The following is a 19,752-nucleotide window of genomic DNA, read 5'->3' on the forward strand; positions in this document are numbered from 1 at the left end:
ACAGTGGCAAACCACTTTGCAGTTAAGCCACGATAAAGGACACATTAATATTTCAGGGCTAAAAATCCAAAGGGGGGATATTCAAGGTGACTCTCTGTCACTGTTGCTCTTTTGCCTTTCCCTTAACCCATTAAGCTCTCTGCTTAACAGATTACATCATGGCTATAATTTTGCTCCCAGAAAGCAACAAAGTGTAAAGACTTCTCACCTTCTCTTTGTCGATGATTTAAAACTGTATAGCTTATCAGATAAAATAAGAACGTCATTTGGTCTTGATAAATGTGCAAACACAATTTTAAAGTAGGAAAACTTCACCACCGAGAAAACATCACTTTGGGATAAACATGATATAAAAGAACTTGAGCAAGAGAGAGTGTATAAATATTTGATAACTGATGAAGGATCAACAATAAAACATGAACAAATGCGAATAAGACTTAGTAAGGAATATTTTAGAAGACTTAAATTAATCCTGAAAACAGCATTGACATCTAGGAACAAAATTCAAGCTATAAACCAATTTGCTCTTCCTGTCCTAACTTACAGTTTGGGAGTGACTGACTGGCCCCAAAAGGTGTTGGACAGATTAGACAGGAAAATAAGAAGGATGCTTCAAGCTCACTAAATGATTTATAAAAATCAGTGCAAACCAAGATTATATATTTCCTATTCCAAAAGAGGTACGGGCTTCCTTGAAATTGATTTCATGTATACCTCTGCAGTCATGGGACTGCATGCATACCTACTGAACTCATAAGACCCAAACATAGTGAAAGTTTTGAAGCATAAAGAGAATAAATCTAAGATGACTGCCCTTCTTAGTCTAGCAGAAGCATATCGGCGTCAAGTGGGAGTGGAAATCAAACCAGAAGTAGATAAAAATCAGGTAGCAACTGAATGTGCCAAAAAACAAAAGAAACAATATAAGGCGAATGATCAGATAAAAAGGCAAGACAATTAGAAAATGCATAAATATAGTTGCAAGTATAGAAAACTCCTGGAAGAACCTCATGTTGATCAGGACTGAATGCAGGAATGGTTAAGGACAGGTGAATTCAAACCAAAACATGAAGGTTAATATTGGCGGCCCACAACAGTGAGATACACCACTCACATGCTGGTTTACAAAGTCTACTGAACATGTGGGAGAAACAGACAAATGTAGGTTTTGTAAAACAGAATTGGAATCACTTGCATACCTTATTACTGGTTGTGATACACTTATGGCAGAAGGACTGTATACTGAAAGGCATAATAATGCATCAAGACTGTTGCACTGGAGATTGTGCAAACATTATAATATTGAAGTAGCTGAAAATCACTGGAAACATGAGCCACAAAGCATCATAGAAAATGATGAAGTCTGCATCACATGGGATCACCAATTATCAATAGTTCAAAGGATAGATGTGAGAAAAACAGATATAGTGGTCCTTGAAAAGACAAAAGTAGCAATGATCATTGAAATCGCTACACCCAGTGACTGCACTGTCTTGCGTACAGAGACACAAAGTCATAAAATATCAGGATTTGCAGGCAGAAACGAGAGCAATGTGGAAGAAAGATACCCAGACAGTTCCAGTAGCAGTAGGAGCAAAGGGGTCTTATAAAAAAGAATCTAAAATTGTATTTAGATAGGTTATCAATACATTTAAGTCCATACAAATTGCAGGAGGAGTCATTACTGGGCACAATGTGGGTGCTGTGAAGAGCACTTCTGGCTGACATCAAAGACTGAAACAATACTAATTTCATGAACTTTAATCATATTTTGAATTAGGAATGGGGTCCATACTAAATTATCAACAGAAGTTTCTTACTTCCTAGAAAGACAAGCTGTCAACTATGTCTTGCAGGTGGTAGACAGCCATGTAAATCATTACCCATTACCTACAATGACAGGATTTTGTGGGTGCGGTTGTATAGTAATACTGAGTAAACAGTGAAACTAGAAAAAAAATCAGATAGCATAATACAATCTTTACTTTTTGCAAAATCAATGCAACTTTGACATCAGGAGTAAACTGTAAATTAAACTGTAAAACAAAGATGGTTCAGAAAGTGACCAATACACTTTAAAAACCTCCTCTACAGCTTCCATCTCATCACAGTGAAGGACAGTTTCTCCATCATTTGTTCCACCAGAAATGAATGGACTGGGGACCGTGGAAGACAGAAAATTAGTATATCAAACATCCAAGGTGGCAGGGAATAAATCCTCTTGCAAGATCTGTTCATGGCTTTGAATTCCCTGTCTGGGAACAGAGTGATTATATGCTGGATCTTTTGGGAATCTATGCTAAACTGACAAAATGATACAAGAGCTTGCCTCAGGATGTCTAGTTGAAGGGATGACTATTCAGATGGACGTGTTATAGAGGTGATCCAGCCTTCATTGGTGTTAAAATCCCTGAATTATACTGTTTTCATGTAGAAGAAATGATTGTTTAAAAAGAAACTCCACAAGAGGGATGCCTCAAGTCTTTATCTTAGCCTGCTCTAAACAAGGATTCAAATGGTCCTTATGCAAGGGATATAGGACAGGTGACCATTCCAGAGTAGATTCCATTAGCATGAGGGCATTCCTAAAAGAGGAAGCTTCTGGAGGGGAACGGACAAAATAAAATAATCACAGTAGCTACTTGTCTGCAAAATAGGAATTTCTCAACTCTTTTTAGTTGACAAAGAGTTCAAGATTCACAGTGACAGCAAGCAAGGCAACTCCTCCTTGGCATATCTCCTGTTTCCACTTCTGCGACTCTCCAAGCCGGAAGGAAGAACTGATGAAGCTGCATAACCAGCCAATGTAGGACACGTTAAAGGCCATATGTGAAATGATTAGGCATGCAAGAAATGTGGCAGAGGGGGCTAAGATACCAGTGTGAAGTCTACTACTGGCATCATGGCGGATTGCTGTAAAATGGTCTCATGTGCACAACCATCTTCTGCTACCCAGCAGTCAATTTTTTCAAAGCTCAGGGCGGGGACAGGAAAAGCTAATACCCTGAAAAATGGGTGCAAAATATCCAGTAGGGAGAAACATGGCCTTCACCGGTCCAAGGTCAACTTCTTACTGGACTGGAAAAGGAAACAATTGTTCTTAGCCAAGGTTTAGACCTAGACCTATATCTCTGGGTCTGACACCTTGTATATATGCACATGCCAACTAACCTAGAAGGGGATATGGCAACAAACTTGGGATCTTGTTAGCAAGAGTCTGTGATGTAACAGTACCTCCTAATTTAACCGCTTTCAAACAAAAAAAAAAAAATCACTACACAACATCTCACTATTGGAGTGGTTGGGCAGGTGAGGGACTACAGGTCAATGCCCAAGCATTAGACTTTGAATAACAGTGATGTCTAAAGGCCTTAAACCTGGACTTGTTTTACTTACTGTGCATGGTGCTCCTGCCTATGACATCTTGACAATTCGTGTGAGTGGATCTTGCACTGGACTTCCATTACAACTGCAATGCACACTAATGAAGGCCTCATGCTGGGGTCTGTAATGACTGCATGGCAAATGCTTGAAGGGATGACAGTTACAACACTAGTCAACTCTATATTCTAGGACCTAAAGTAGTACTTGTGGTCCTGTTTTTGATCTGATGGTTAAGTTTAGGATTTACAAGGTACAGTATCCCTAGTCAGTCAACATGACAAATTTCATTATGATGGGCAAATAAGAGGAAATCTGAACTGTGTGAGCTGTATGACAGAACTGGTGATCAACACAGTATGCATAATCCCCAAGCACAGTGCAGAGTGCATGTGTGGAGACAGGTAAACATGCCTCAAAAGGACATGGTACTTAAGCTTTACAGAAAAGCCACATTAGAAGCAAGAGAGAAAAATAAAGTATTCTATCCCACTGTACAATGCTACTAAAATTACAGTCTTGGGACTATTATGTTTCATAAAATGGCATACATGTACAAATTATTAGTATAAAAAATATTTTCAAAATGTCATTGTGTAGTAATACTAATTTACCAAAGGAAATAATGCAAGGAGGAACACATAAGCCATACTAGGGCAAACAAGGTGATGGGCTCCAAACAAGCATCACTATTACTAAACATTAAACATTACAGACATATATAATCACTGAAAGGGGCAAGGCAGTTATACATATTTCTGCAGAGTAAAGTATGCATAGAGTAAAATCTGTGTGCTGCAAGATGAATATTCAAGGTAAAAGTACTACTTTAAAAAAGGCAAAAAGCTGACAGCTGCATTCCAGCAAATGTGCTCAGACTTGTGCATTTCATAAAGTTAAATATGTTCAAAAACTTTAAGAGGAAGGCCAACAGATAAGTAGTACCTGTGATCCAGTACAATAAATGGCAGACAAGACATATCAGCACCTAAAAACAATCTGTACTTCCTACTAGTGACTCACAGTAATTTACCTACCTACTGATATGTTGCTAAACCTCCGGTCCGCTGAACTGCCGATTCGAATAAATGGTTCACTCATTTTATCCAAAAACATTTTCACTTTATTTTTTTTCTCCTCAACATTACAGGACAAATTCAGAATTTTCCCATTGATTTCTGCTTTTCTTTTGTTGCAACCAAGCATGTAGAAGACATCAAAGAGGGAATCTGTTTTGAACTCATAGGAAAAATCCAAGCCTTCTCCATCTGTGGAATAGCCTCCTTGAAAGAAAAAAGTCTTTACGACATTCTGTAGCTCAAACTGTAAAAAAAGAATACAAAACAGGTGCAGTTTTATTTTCCCAGTAGTGTCAGCATCCTGTCAAAATATTATCATAATTTAAAATTATTTATGCAGTACTTAAAATGGATTATAGTTTCTGAGTATATAGCTACTTCAGCCACATGACATGTATTTTATGTTAAGTGAGAAAGACAAACTGTAGATACCTTAACATATCCGGCCGAATGCCTACCCAATATGTGTACACATTTATTTGCTGACCCTGTGAGTCTACTGTATTCAGAGGCAATCCTTTTTCACAGGAGAACAAAAGTGAGTATATGATAAGAAGCTCTGCATTTGTTTAACACGTTGGTACCAAGTTAGGCTGGCTTGGAAATAAGTAAAAATATACATCAGATACAGTGGTGTGGATGAGAAAGATTAACCAAGATCAGCGAATGATGAATTCATAAAAGTAAAAACACTGTACAAGCTTTACCTTTCTTCTCCTTCTTGCTGACTTAAAAATTTAAAGACTTGGATGATATGGTCTTAAAAAATAAATAAATAAATCAAAAAGGCACTGTTAGAGAGGGGGTGGGGTTCTCCTGCTACAGGATCTGCTGACCAAACAGGAACTAATCCTGCAATGGTTGGCCTTCCCCATGGGTTAGCATAAGCCTACAAAACTTGTCTGACGTATGCTGAAGAAGGGAGAACTGAATGCACGCATGAGGTCTACAGACCAAATACAGAGAAAATTTCAAAACTAACTCTTTTTGGGAAGAAAGATTAATGAAGATTGATTATTTAAAGGTCTACATTATGTTCCAGTGTCAGGACAGAATTGAAGAACGTGATGAACCATCTGGTTGACTGAATAGCAGATGGAATTGCCCCTCTTTTTTCTAAACATCTTTATTAAGTCATTACATTTTAATCAGTAATCTGGTAAAAAGAGGGAACAGATAAGTGAAACAAGGTGACATTAATAAAAAAGAAAAAAAATGTGATATCAGTTCCCATTCTTACTGTCATGCATTATACATGGGTTTCTTTTAACAATTTTCATTTTCTTCAATATCACGTAAATTGCTAAAATCCTGCCTTCCCTTAAAACACTTCTTCCTAAATATTATTTTGTATGCAATGTTCCCATAAATCCCATTTCTTTGAAATTTTCTCTTTCCCTTTTCGTAAAGATCACATCTCCAGTTATTTGACCTCCTTTACACTATCCATAAATTCCTGGATGTTATAAATAGATTTTGATTTCTATTTTCTAGTAATTGCATTTTTGGCTGCCAATAACATAAAACTTCATAAGGCCTTACTATGTCAAAGCAATTCAGATTCTATATCCCAGCGCAAAAGTCACTTCATCCCCCCATTTCTGTTAAAGTACACTGTAGGGAACTTTAAAAATCTGTCAAATTCCTATATTTCCAAAAAACATGTTCCCAGTTACTTCCAGCTTCCCCATTACACATCCAGCATTTGCTACCTGTCTGAGGAAAAATCTCCTGAAGTCTTCTTGGGATATAAAAATATCAATGCAAAGTCATCCATGCAATTCTAAACCTTTTGGACTTTAGTTGTGTTAGGGAATGGCATGATGGTTCAAGTGTTTACCTCATAGACAAGAGGTGCAGGGTTTAATTAGGAAACTGGCTAGGCTTAAAATAGCCTACATGGGCAGCTAGCCTAGTACTTGCCTATGAACCTCTGTTGCATAGTTGGGGGCCTTACAAATTTCTTCCAAATTTTCATTTGTAAATAGCCTTCATAATATTTTCTAACCCCCTCTGATTTACTTTTATAGTTATCATGTAATACTTTATATGCCTTACTAATTATCACATTTTAAACAGCAGTTTCTATTCTAGGCTAAACTAAAACCTGACCTGTTTTTTTTCAGCTAGTACTCCTCCATTCCATTTTCTTTGCCTACCCCCTGTTATCAGTCCCCGATAGGAAAAGCAGTTCCTAAATTACAGTCCAAACTTCATCTTAGCCTCATCTCACTCTACTACCTTTTCTTCCTGAGTTATTTGCTCCCAATACTTTTGCTAATTTCCTCCAGAACATTCCAGCCCCTTCTGCCTATTTTCTATAACCTTAGTTCCAGAAATAACTATTAGTAAAATCTCCTTTCTCCGCTGTCACATTGGTACAGCTCTAGGAATACTTTGTTATTAATATAATATTCTGTATAATTATTTTCCTTACGCATTTGCATCCCAAACCTTGTCTCTCTCTCACTGTTGCTTGAACTCTGCCTATGTTTCATCACCCTTCTCCACTTTGATTTACTACTTTTATCTTGAGTTATGTATACAAGCCTTAACTGCATAGCTCTCAAGTATCCTTTTGAATCAGGTAGCCCAACACTACCTTGTTTTATGTGGAAAATCAGCTTATTCCCATTAGCATTTGCCCTCTTTCCCTCCCAGTTAAATTTCTTCAGCTCTTTATCATCCACAACTTCCATGGTTTATAAAAATATATCTGTCTTGCATGTAACACTAAGGGGACTAAAATCATTTTTACTGCTTGCATATTACTATCCGTATCCATAATCAGGAGCTTCTAGTCTCTCATTTTTTTATGATCTTTTGTTTAGTTTCTTCCCGTCTAGTCTTACTCCCATAACAGAATCTTTTAATCCATATACCTAAATACTTCATCTGATCATGTCCCCAAAAATACGAGCATTGAAGAACCAATTCATGGGCGGGAACAATTTGCTACTATAACCTTTGTTTTATCTTAAGTTTTTTTTGATCCAGTAAAGACCTGAATTCATCTCAAATGTTTCACAGTCCTTTTCTGGATTTATCAAGTGCAAAACAACAATCTCCAAATAAACTAACTCTTTGAGAGCCACAATAGTCATATCCTTGAGTTTGTTAATTTCTTAATTTGCCAATGTCTCTTAATATAAAGCAAACAATGAGGAAAGAGGATATCCATGTATGGTTCATCAGTCCAAAAACAGCTTTAGAAAGAGGAACTCACCCACCTTAGTTCTTGTCTGACCATTCACATATCCTCTTTATTAACCCTATTACTCTGTCAGAGAATGCAAATGTAACCATTGCCTTAATCATAAAATCCAAGCTGACTATTAAATGCTTTCTCTGCATCAAGATCCACAAACAAGAGTTGTGCTTTATTACATTACTGTTACATTAACATCAAATGTTTGCCTTCCTCCACAAAAAGATGGCACTTGTTCTGAGATGGTAGAATGAGGAAGAATGACATTACAAGTCAAAGCTCAAGAAAAGTATCCATAGTTGAAAACCTCATTACTCCCTTTGAGACTTACATGACTATAGGTGGTCAAAGGAACTAAATATTATGAGCAATGACACCTAGCTTATTTTGGCATACTTCTAGAATGCAGCACATATGCATGCATGTGGGTTCCCACCTGCCTGTCTTGTTTTACTGGTTTCGGCGAGTGTCTGTCTGCATATATCTAAAGTGAATTTCCTAAATGTACATACTGTTCTATCTGTATTTCTATACTGCAGTTAAGTTCATTTGTCAATATATCACTTTGGTTGTTTTAACAGAAACTAGGAAGTAAAAAAAAAATCTGACAATCTGCAGATAATCCAATTAGCCCAATTTTCTTGTTGCATGTTAACAGAAATCCACAAAGCTGCAAATAATGTAAATAATATGTAATATGTAAATAATGTGTCTGCATTTAACAAAACATATCTTCTCTCATTTTTCTCTTAATGCTGTTCCCGTTAGAGGTCGCCACAGCGGATCATCTGTTTCCATTTCTTCCTGTCCTCTGCATATTGCTCTGTCACACCAACCACCTGCATGTCCTCTCTCATCACATCCATAAACCTTATCTTAGGCCTTCCTCTTTTCCTCTTACATGGTAGCTCCATCCTTAGCATCCTTTTCCCAATATACCCAGCATCCCTCCTCAGCACATGTCCAAACCAACACAATCTCGCCTCTCTGACTTTGTCTCCAAACCGTCCAACCTGAGCTGACCCTCTAATATACTGATTCCTAATCCTGTCCATCCTTGTCACACCCAGTGCAAATCTTAACATCTTTAACTCTGCCACTTCCAGCTCTGACTCCTGCCTTTTTGTCAATGCCACCGGCTCCAACCCATACAACATAGCTGGTCTCACTACCCTCTTGTAGACCTTCCCTTTCACTCTTACTGGTACTCGTCTGTCACAAATCACTCCTTACACTCTTCTCCACCCATTCCACCCTGCTGGTACTCCCTTCTTCACCTCTCTCCCACACTCACCATTACTCTGAACTGGTGATCCCAAGTACTTAAACTCATACACCTTTGCCAACTCTACTCACTGCATCCTCACCATTCCTCTATCATCCCTCTCATTCACACACATATATTCTGTCTTAGTCCTGCTGACCTTCATTCCTCTCCTCTCTAGAGCATATCTCCACCTCTCCAGGGTCTCCTCAACCTGGTTCCTACTCTCACTACAGATCACAATGTCATCTGCAAACATCATAGTCCATGGGGCCTCCTGTCTGATCTAGTCTGTCAACCTGTCCATCACCATTGCAAATAAGAAAGGGCTCAGAGATGATCCTTGATGTAATCCCACCTCCACCTTAAATGCATCTGTCACTCCCACTGTAGACTTCACCACTGTTACACTGCCTTTGTACAGATCCTGCACCACTCTTACATACTTCTCTGCCACTCCTGACTTCCTCATACAATACCACAACTCCTCTCTAGGCACCCTATCATATGCTTTCTCCAAGTTCACAAAGACACAATGCAACTCCTTCTGACCTTCTCTATATTTCTCCAAACATATAAACACATAAAAAATCATTTTTGAAAATATCTGCGAGCATGATTTTAGAAAATTGCTCTGTAAATCATCAAAAACAAAGAGATTTAGGTTCATAGTTCGGTACTAGGCTATTGGCTCTGGGGCCTATATAAGCCTAGCCAAAAAGGTTCCCTGGCTTTTGCCACCCAAGAAAATTAGTTTTCTGTGCCCCTGTCATACAGAGGCACAGAAGTGATCCCTGGGGTGAATCTTCTATTTCTCATCCAGTCGTCAAGTTTTTCTTAAAGAGAGCCAATGAGGAGCTTTGCTTGACATGAATGGGTAGTTTGTTCCAGAGTATGGGAACAAACTACCCATTCATGTCAAGCAAAGCTCCTTGATTGCAGGTAAGAATAAATGCATAAAGAATCTAACAGATAAATCAGATTTATGAAAGAGGACAGAAGGTGGGCTGGTCATAATGGATATGGATTGCTATACAGACTAATGAATCCAGACACAGGATGGTGACTGTGAGGGTCACAAGTCTTGCACATAAACATATTAATTTGGTTTTATTAGTCCTCCTGTATAACAACTGATTGGATTTGGACACCTACAGTTTCTTCATACTACAACATTCTAGAATAAAAATACAATTTGGCATCCCAAAGATACAGAAGAAATACAAAGATTCCAGACTCAGGCCCAATAGCTTCTTCTAAAGGTGCAAAGACTGAACCTCTGGCCTTGTATCTGGATGTGAAACTGAACACATTAGCACAATCCTTCTCCCATATACAACAAATAATCTTTGGACCCTCTAGAAAAATGGAAAAGTTTAAATATTGCTGGTCTATGAGGAAGTTTTTTTTTGGACGCTATCCATATAGAATCATTGTCTTCAGTTATCCTGCAGACGGAAAGGGCTGAAGTTGTCAGAGAGCTGTTAAGCAGTGCAGCCTCATGCATTGATAAGAATATTTACAAATCAATGTATTTTATTAGAGTTGTTTTTGTCAAACAAATGTTTCTTCTTTAATGACACCTTTTGTCAGCAGCTCTAGTAAGTACTCAAGAAAGTCAATATGGCTCCTACATTCAATAACTTAGTGTTAAGCAAATGTAAGAGGTCGGTCTTGTATAGGATTGACTCACCCAAACTATTCATTTTATACTAGATTTACTGCTGACTTGTTTCTTGAAGTAACAGCTAACACATTTTCTGAATGAACTGAATTCTACCATTAACATTCTTTCATTAACTAAGCATGACATAAATAAAATAACATTTTAGGCACTGACACTACATTACACTGGGTAAACATATTAGCATTCAATATGTAGATGAAAGTCATCCTGGCTAAATAAAAAAAATGTGATAAAGAATCAGGCAATTTCCTGTCTAAATTAACCTTATTAGGAAGACAGTTAGTAGTAAGGTTAAGAAAAATGCTTTTGGACAAAGGTTATGATTCTGGCTATTTAAATGACATTTTAAATCAAGTAAAACAATGAGAGCAACTCTAACTATTATCAGAATATGGGTGACAGGCAATCACTTTTGGAGCTTTACACCAGTCTGTGCAGAGTAATTTTTGTCTCATAATTCTTTGAGCTTTCCCCATAATATTAAACATGGATGTGAGTGAGCGCAAATGGGCAGTGGCAAAGTAATAGAACATTCTCCTGGGCCACCCATACCTTGTTCATAGATCAGGTGCGGCTTCTAGTGTTACAAACTGCAGTTATGGTCATTTAAAAGCCATTCTGGAAAATACTACTGTAAGTGGAATAGGATTTAATACCACCAAGTCAGTTTCAATATTTACTTGTGGCTTTTGTTAGCAATGCTAACAGTGACATCAGTGGTTGCCCATCCCTTATTTTGTCCCATGTGAATAAGTCTATTGGGGTGAAGGAAAGACTTAATTACAATGCAGAAGGTTGTGTTTATATTACTGCTTGCTTAAGTTGTGACAGCCTCTACACTGATAAAATGTCAAGGAAGCAGTCGCAATATTTTATGAACATTTTTGTGTCACATAAAAAGTACAGTTGTGTAAAATCTTACCTTAACGGTAAATGTCCTTCTCTTCACTGTTGTAGTATTCATTACATTAGGGATCCCCTGCCAAGGGCAACCCAATGTCTAGCCAGTATACCAAAGCATCAGGTTGCTTTAAGGTACACCATACATCACACATATACATAGCGTAAGACATAAAGGTGATGTCCGGATGTACCATCCTCAGAACTGAGAGCCCCAGTAGGAATGCAAGTCCAAGGAAGAAAAAAAAAACAGGAAACCTATACACCATAAGATAAATGGACCAGGGGGAAGTTGGGAGGGAGTGAATACTGCAACAGTGAAGAGAAGGACATCTACCATTATGGTAAGATTTTACACAACTGTGCTATGTCCTTTCACTGTTGCAGTATTCATTGCATTAGGAAAAGTGCCAAAGTTCAGGAAGAACTTGGGGAGGACGAAGGACCAGTAGAGCCCTCTAGGAAGTCATGAAGGATGGCCCTAGCAAAATCAGCTCTAGCTCTGGAGATTCCATCCAACTTATAGTGCTTGGTAAATGTATGCATAGAAGTCCAGGTAGCTGCCTCAAGAATAGAGTTAGCATCCAAACCTTTGAAAAAAGCACCAGAAGAAGCCACAGCTCTATTAGAATGAGCCTCTGAGGAGTATCCCACTAGTGGACAATGTCCAGAAACTAATCCATGTGAAGCATTCATTTGTGGGATTGAATTAAGGAGCTGCTCAGAGTCTCTACCACAATGTTTTGACCTGAGGGAATGTAAACTATCCAAAGAGTCACTAGATACTGGATAGCAAGATTCCACACTAGGAGTGCCAAACAGCAAAAAAAGATAAGATCTTGTCCCCCTGTTTGTTTACATGATGCATCATTGTGGTATTGTCTGTAAACATCTTGAGAGGTCCTGGGGAGAAAAAGAGGATGAAAAGCCTGAAGCGCCAGCAGAAGAGCTCTCATCTCTTTTACACTGATGTGCTTTTTCTGTTGAAGAGGCGACCACACCCCCTACATCATTAGGGGGCCAAAAGCTGCTCCTCATCCCACATCTGAAGCATCTGTGAACAGCATCTGAGAGGGAAGAGGGGGATGAAAAGGCATCCCTGGATTTAAAGATAACTGCTGGATCCACCTGTGAAATTCCTTCCTGAGAAAAGGTAGAAGAGGAACTACAAATTCTAGGGGATGTGCATGTTGATGCCAAACTGACTTAGGAAACCACTGAAACTTTCTCATGTGGAGTTTGGCCAGAGGAAGCATAGGGATGGTGGATGCCATGAACCCCAGAGCTCTCAGAAATTCCCTGGCTGTTATAGAGACCAGAGGAAGAAGAGTTTGAAAGAAAGAAATAAGTGTTAAGGCCTTGGGAGGAGGCAGAGATGCCAGCATAGGCACAGTCTGTATCCTGCATCCCAGAAAAAAACATGGTCCTGAGAAAGAGTCAGAATAGACTTTTTAAAATTTATTGTAAACCCCAGACTTTGCAGAAGAGAGAGAAATGGCAAACTGAAGATTTTGAAATAGGATCTCTGGAGAGGATGCCTGAAATAGAAGGCTGTCCAAGTAAGGAAATACTTGGATCCCCTGAATCCCGCAAAAAAGCAATCACAGGAGTGAGGCATTTGGTAAATATCCTTGTTGCAGTAGAAAGGACAAAGGGCAAAGCAGAGAACTGCAAATGCCAGGAAGCAACAGAGAAACATAAAAACTTTCTGAAAAGGAGATGAACTGGAATATGGAGATAAGCATCCTTGAGATCCAGAGACACCATATAAGCCTGAGAAAACAGAAGAGGGCACAAAATCTGAAGGGACAACATTTGAAAGGAGCGCACCTTCAGGAAGGTGTTTAGATGACAGAGGTCTAGAATTGGTCTCCAAGCACCCTCTTTCCTGGGCACTAGAAACATCCTAGAGTAAAACCCCTTCCCCTATGGGACATAAGCACCTCTCGAATAGTACCCAGAGTCAAAAGATCCTGAAGCACCTCCTGAAAAAGAATGATAGCTGTTCCTGATGGGGCTGAGGCATAACCATAAAAGGAGGAAGGGCTTTCCAGACCATGAAATACCCTGGTGGATACTGGATAGAACCCAGGAATCCTGAGTGATCTGTAGCCAAACAGGAAGAAAGTGAGAGAGAAGATGAGAAACAGGAAAGTGGCTGGGTTGAATAGGATAGTCAGACAGCACATGCTTTATCAGGAAAAGGAAACTTCTGAGGCACAAAAGTCTTAGTAGCCTTCACAGGAGGAGTCCGCTTACCACCCTTTTTACCCTTTTGGAGGAGGGCGAAATTGCCTGCGAACAAAAGCTTGTATACTGGGGTAATTTCTCTGAAGTGTAGGCACAGTAGAAACAAACACATGTTTAAGTTCCTGTAAAGCCTTGCCCTTATCCTGATGGGGCTTAAAAAACAGCAGTAGCAGCTTTACCACACAAGTGCTTGTTATCAAGAGGGGTATCCATCAACCTAGCATTAATATCATTAGACAAAGGTTGAAGCCACAGCCAAGAATACCTCCTCATCACTGACCAAAAAGCAGCAGCCCTAGAAGAAGCATTTGCTGCATCATAACTACACCTGATAGAATGAGGAGGAGCCATGTGGGAGGAAGTTCCTATCAGGGAAAGGGCAGAAGATTTACCCTCTGAGTTTGGAAGATCTGAAATAACCTGACAGGCCTAGGATAAGAGAGCCAGCCAATACCTGAAAATATGGGTTTGATAATTAACAGCCCTAAAAAAAAGGCAAAGTAGCAGAGGTATAAACCTTTTTGCCTAACCTTTCTATGGTCCGGCTATCTTTATCAGATGGCAGTAACTTGAGAGAAGGAAGCAATTGAGAGGGCTTGTCAGAAGCTACGGACACTACTGAGGGGTCAGCAGGAGGACACCTGTACAACAATGTACAGTCCTCGGGCACCCTATAGAATCTATCAGGTTTCTTAGGAGCAGGAGGCTGAGAGGCATTGGAAAATGCATCCTACAAGGCAGCAAAAACAGAAGGAACAGCAGAAGGTCTAGAAGAATCAATCTGCAGCAACTTGTAATATTTTTTGTACCTCAGAAACCGGAGCACAATCCCATTTAAAGACATCCATCATCCTGCAGATCGTGTCCCCGAAAGGAATCTCTTCAAAGGGAGTATCAGGACTGGTAGATTCCTCTTCCTCTGATCCATAATCCAAAGCAGAGGGAATATGAGAAAAGTAAGTGAGGGATTCCTCATCTGAATCCTGCTTCTCAGAGGAATCCTGTTTCCTGGGACTTTTAAGGGGAGTACTGGACGAAAGGGAGGGCTGAAACAGAAAACCATCAAAGCACTAACAAGCCCCGAGTGAAGGACTGCCATTCAGCCTGTGGATCCTTAGGAACAGAAGTAATATGTTTTGTCTTTTGCTTTTTCTTTAAAGGGAAGTCTGCCTTATAAAATTTGGAAGGTTCCGACCCAGGACGACATTCAATGATGGTAGCAGGGACCTCCCCTTTGACTAATATTTGAGGAATACCCATTTGAAATAATCAGTGGTGGTTCCCCCTGAATGTCCAGGATGTCTGCAATGTCTCCTCGGACGTGCTTAAAGTCAGATCCCCATCAGCCTCCAACCTGGTCGCAGCAGAGGAATCCAAAGAAAAAGCCTGGCAAACCGCAGGCATTCTCTTGCCTCAGGAGAGACATCTAACGGAGGCTATACAGCAGAAGATTCCAGCCTAGGCTTCCTGGTCACCTTCTTCAATGATGGCTGTCCCTCAGAGTGGGAAGTTCCTTTCATTGTTTCTTTGCAAGAAGCTTAATATGCTGGTTTTCAAGATAAAGCACCAAAGAAAAGAGTCTACTATGAAAATATCAGTTGCAAAAATCCTGTGTTTTAAATGTGGAAAATGGGTCAGATAGCTAAATATTCTATTACTAATACTAGTAAAAATAATAGTATTAGTAATGATAATAGTAATAATAACAGTAATAATAATAATAATAATAATAATAATATTTTATCTCGGACAACTGTAACCAATGAAAAGCATGGTACTACCGATGCTGAACTTTGGAATGTGATAAACTGCCTTTCAGAACAGACGACTCAGTATTGTGCTACTGTGCAAAAATAAGTGCAATGACATATTGATAGTATCGAACTGGAAGGACTAACAGGTTCAGGCAGTATATTTATATTTCTAAAATAGTAGTAATATAAAAAGAAGACCCTTACTAACAAAGCAGTAGAAGTAGTAAGTAGTCTAAACTTATGGAAACGAAGCATGACCCAATACTCAAGGAGAAATACAAGCTGTGTTTGCAAAGGTAGTTCACTGTGCTGTTGTTGTAGACCCCCATTTAACATATTATATGACGACAGGGAAAGGCAGATGGAGGCAATAGGAATTCAATACTTTTGACAAACCACCTTACTGGTGTGAGAAGGAGAGGCAGTAAATAAACAAGTCTACAGTTTTTCTTCTACTGAACCATGAAAAGCAGCGTGTGGGTAAGGGACAACTACCAGACACATTCATAGAAGTCTATGAACTAGCAAAGATCAAGGCATACTGTTAGAAAGCCCTAAAGCTACAAAATTCGCCCAAGGACACAAAGAGAGGAGGAATTTACACCATTTAAAAAACTATGCTTGTATACCTATGGCACAGCAGTCTGCAAGAACAGAACCAATAGAAGGAAGGGAGATAAGAATGGAGTTGCATAGTAAAATACTGCAGCCCGAAAGTGTTACAAACCAGGCTGTAGAGCTGCCTTAGCAGCCTGAAAGTGTTTTAGTCATAGGCGCCGAAACCATAGGGTGAGGGGGAGGAAAGGAGTGCCCCCCCCCCCCACTTTTACAGCTGCAAAACCTGTAACGACATGGAGGACGCATGCATGCGTGAATTTAAACACAAAAGTGCGCTTGATCACATCATTACTGCCAGCCTACTAAGGCTCCATTTACTTTATTTACTGAAGTTGCTCTGGTGTGTGTGTGTTAACACTCAACTAAAGCAACACCCATGGGTAAGCTTAAGGCTCTGTTTACTGAAGCTGGTGCTCCCTTTCCTTCATTAATTTGCTGAAGCTGGTGCTCCGTTTCCATTGACTTCATTTATTTGCTGAAACTGTAAGCTAAACTATTTGCTGAAGTTGGTGCCATATTTGCTGAAGTTGGTGCTCCAATTTACTTTATGAAGTAGCTTGTGTGTGTGCTCCATTTACTTTATATATCTGCTGAAGCCCCGTTTACTTTAGAAGCTGGTGCCCCATGTAAGTCCTGAAGCTGGTGCTCCATTTACTTTATGGAAGTCCTGTGTGTGCGTTTATTTTATGGAAGTCTTGTGTGTGTGTGTGTGTGTGTGTGTGTGTGTGTGTGTGTGTGTGTGTGATGTTTAATTTATGGAAGTCCGCTGGTGCCGTATTTGCTGAAGCTGCTGCCCCATTTACAATGCAAGCCCTGAAGCTGGTGCTCCATTTACACTTTATGGAAGTCTGGTGCTCCGTTTACACTTATGGAGGGTGAGTGTGCTCCATTTACTTTAGAAGCTGGTGCCCCATTTACATAAGTCCTGAAGCTGGTGTTCCATTTAAGCAAGTCTAGTGTTCCATTTAAGCTTTGTGTGTGTGGTTAACTACTTATGTACGTCCTGAACCTGGTGCTCTGTTTAAGCTTTATTTAAGCAAGTCTGGTGCTCCGTTTCTGGGACTGGCCATTTTCTGTCATTTATTATTTATTTCCATAACTTTTAACTTAATTATGTGCCAGGTTTGGGTTCCTGTGCTCCAGTTAAGCTTTGTGTGTGTGGTTACTGGTGCTCCATTTAAGCTTTATTTAAGCAAGTCTGGTGCTCCCTTATTTATGCAAGTCTGGTGCTCCGTTTCTGGGACTGTCCATTTTCTGTCATTTATTATTTATTTCCATAACTTTTAACAATTATGTGGCAGGTTTGAGTTCCTGCGCTCCATTTAAGCTTTGTGTGTGTGTGGTTACTGGTGCTCCATTTAAGCAAGTCTGGTGCTCCGTTTTTTTATGCAATTCTGGTGCTCCATTTTTTATGCAAGTCTGGTGCTCTGTTTCTGGGACCAGACATTTTCTGTCATTTATTATTTATCTCCATAACGTTTAACTTAATTATGTGCCAAGTTTGAGTTTCCTTGCTTTCAAAGAGAGAGAGGGGGCAGAACTATGATGTTTCTTTGTGTGTGGGGGGCAGAACTATGATGTTCTTGTTTTCAAAGAGAGAGAGGGGGGCAGAACTGTGTGTGTGTGTATGTGTGTGTGTGTGTGGGGGGGGGGGCAGAAGGGTGTGTGTGTGTGGGGGTGTGTGTGTGTGTGTGTGTGTGTGTGAGAGGGGCAGAACTGTGTGTGTGTATATGTGCGTGTGTGGGGGGGAGGGGGGCAGAACTGTGTGTGTGTGTGTGTGTGTGTGTGTGTGTGTGTGTGTGTGTGTGTGTGAGAGAGGGGCAGAACTGTGTGTGTGTGTGTGTGTGTGTGTGTGAGAGAGGGGAGTAGAATTGTGTGTGTGTATGAGAGAGGGGGCAGGTGTGTGTGTGTGTGTGTGTGTGTGTGTGTGTGTGTGTGTGTGTGTGTGTGTGTGTGTGTGAGAGAGAGAGAGAGAGAGAGGGCAGAACTGTGTGTGTGAGAGACAGAGGAGAACAGAACTGTGTGTCAGAGAGAGGAGAGCAGAACTGTGTGTGTCAGAGAGAGGAGAGCAGAACTGTGTGTGTGTCAGACAGAGGAGAGCAGAACTGTGTGTGTGTGTCAGAGAGAGGAGAGCAGAACTGTGTGTGTGTCAGAGAGAGGAGGGGCAGAACTGTGTGTGTGTCAGAGAGAAGGGGGGCAGAACTGTGTGTGTGTCAGAGAGAAGGGGGGCAGAACTGTGTGTGTGTCAGAGAGAAGGGGGGCAGAACTGTGTGTGTGTCAGAGAGAAGGGGGGCAGAACTGTGTGTGTGCCAGAGAGAAGGGAGGCAGAACTGTGTGCGTGCCAGAGAAAAGGGGGGCAGAACTGTGTGCGTGTCAGAGAGAGGGGGGGTCAGAAGTGTGTGTGAGTCAGAGGGGGGCAGAAGTGTGTGTGTGTCAGAGAGAGGGGGGCAGAAGTGTGTGTCACAGAGAGAGGGGGGCAGAAGTGTGTGTGTGTGTGTGTGTGTGTGTGTGTGTGTGTGTGTGTGTGTGTGTGTGTGTGTGTGTGTGAGTGTGTGTATGTGTGTGTAAAATGCCCCAGTTACTTATAACTGGTGGTTAGGATGGCCTACGCTCAAACCCTGAGCCTTAGGCACAACAGTCTGCATTCTCTACCCACACCACCACTTGTGATTCAGGCAGTTCAGTCCATAACTAGGCAGTTGCAGCCATAGCTCTCAACTGTCTAGATTTTCACAGAATATTTGACTCATACTTCGGTCTGTTCCTCTTAAAATTTGTGGTTTTGTGGCAAATCAGTAATAACGGAATTCACTAAATAATGATAGCCCTTTAAGTTTCAGTCTTCCGATCTTTTTTTGGAAACGCATGGTAACTCAAAACACTATTTCAGCAACTTCCTAAGATTATACAAGCAATATTTAAAAAGAACAGTTGTGTACACGTACCATAAATGTAGATGTTCGAGTGTACTCACTGTTGCAGTCATTACATTTGGGTTATCTGCTTGCAGGTAGCCCTCAGCCGGCCTGAATATCAAAGTCTTGGGTCCTGCGTCAGTTGCTGTCTCTTCTTCCATGATGTCAGGTAGTCAGGGGTATAAAGCATGCAGCCGATGCCATTACATCAGTTTTTCTTGCCCCAGATGTCAGGTGCCCCCATAATGGGAAGCAATTATATACAAGGTTACACCTCCAACTATAAGCAAATACACCAGAAAACTTAAATACAGTAAACAAGAAGAGAGGTATAGCAAGTAGAAGTCAGGGGGCTGGAGGGAGGGTAACCAGGACTGCAAAAGTGAATACACTTGAATATCTACATTTATGGTAAGTGTACACAACTGTACTATGTTCTTTGTGTTTCACTGTTGCAGTCATTACATTTGGGTAGATTCCCAAAGCTAAGGAAGGGAGGAGGCAATTAGAGAGCATTAGGACCAGCTATTCGGCCCTGCAAGACTGCAGTGGCAAAACCAGCTCTGGATTTAGAGAAAATGGGCAAGTGGTAATGCTTGGTGAAGGTATGAATAGAACTCCAGGTAGCAGCTTCTAGGATGTCCCTGGTAGGAACACCTCTGAGAAAGGCTGTTGAAGTAGATGCAGCCCTGGTGG

The 19,752-nt window shown here is 40.4% G+C and overlaps 1 protein-coding gene across 1 annotated transcript in view; it reads right to left on the reverse strand.

Annotated features, from left to right (window-relative positions):
• MEDAG (mesenteric estrogen dependent adipogenesis) overlaps window positions 1-19,752 on the reverse strand; it is a 557,632-nt gene that overhangs the window by 87,148 nt on the left and 450,732 nt on the right. Inside the window, exon 4 of the mRNA XM_044073243.1 lies at window positions 4,419-4,704. Within this exon, the coding sequence (XP_043929178.1) occupies window positions 4,419-4,704 (286 nt within the window). The remainder of the gene's footprint in view (window positions 1-4,418; window positions 4,705-19,752) is intronic.

This window comes from Protopterus annectens, chromosome 5.part1 (assembly GCF_019279795.1).
Source record: "Protopterus annectens isolate FY-2018-M chromosome 5.part1, PAN1.0, whole genome shotgun sequence".
NCBI lineage: Eukaryota > Metazoa > Chordata > Ceratodontiformes > Protopteridae > Protopterus > Protopterus annectens.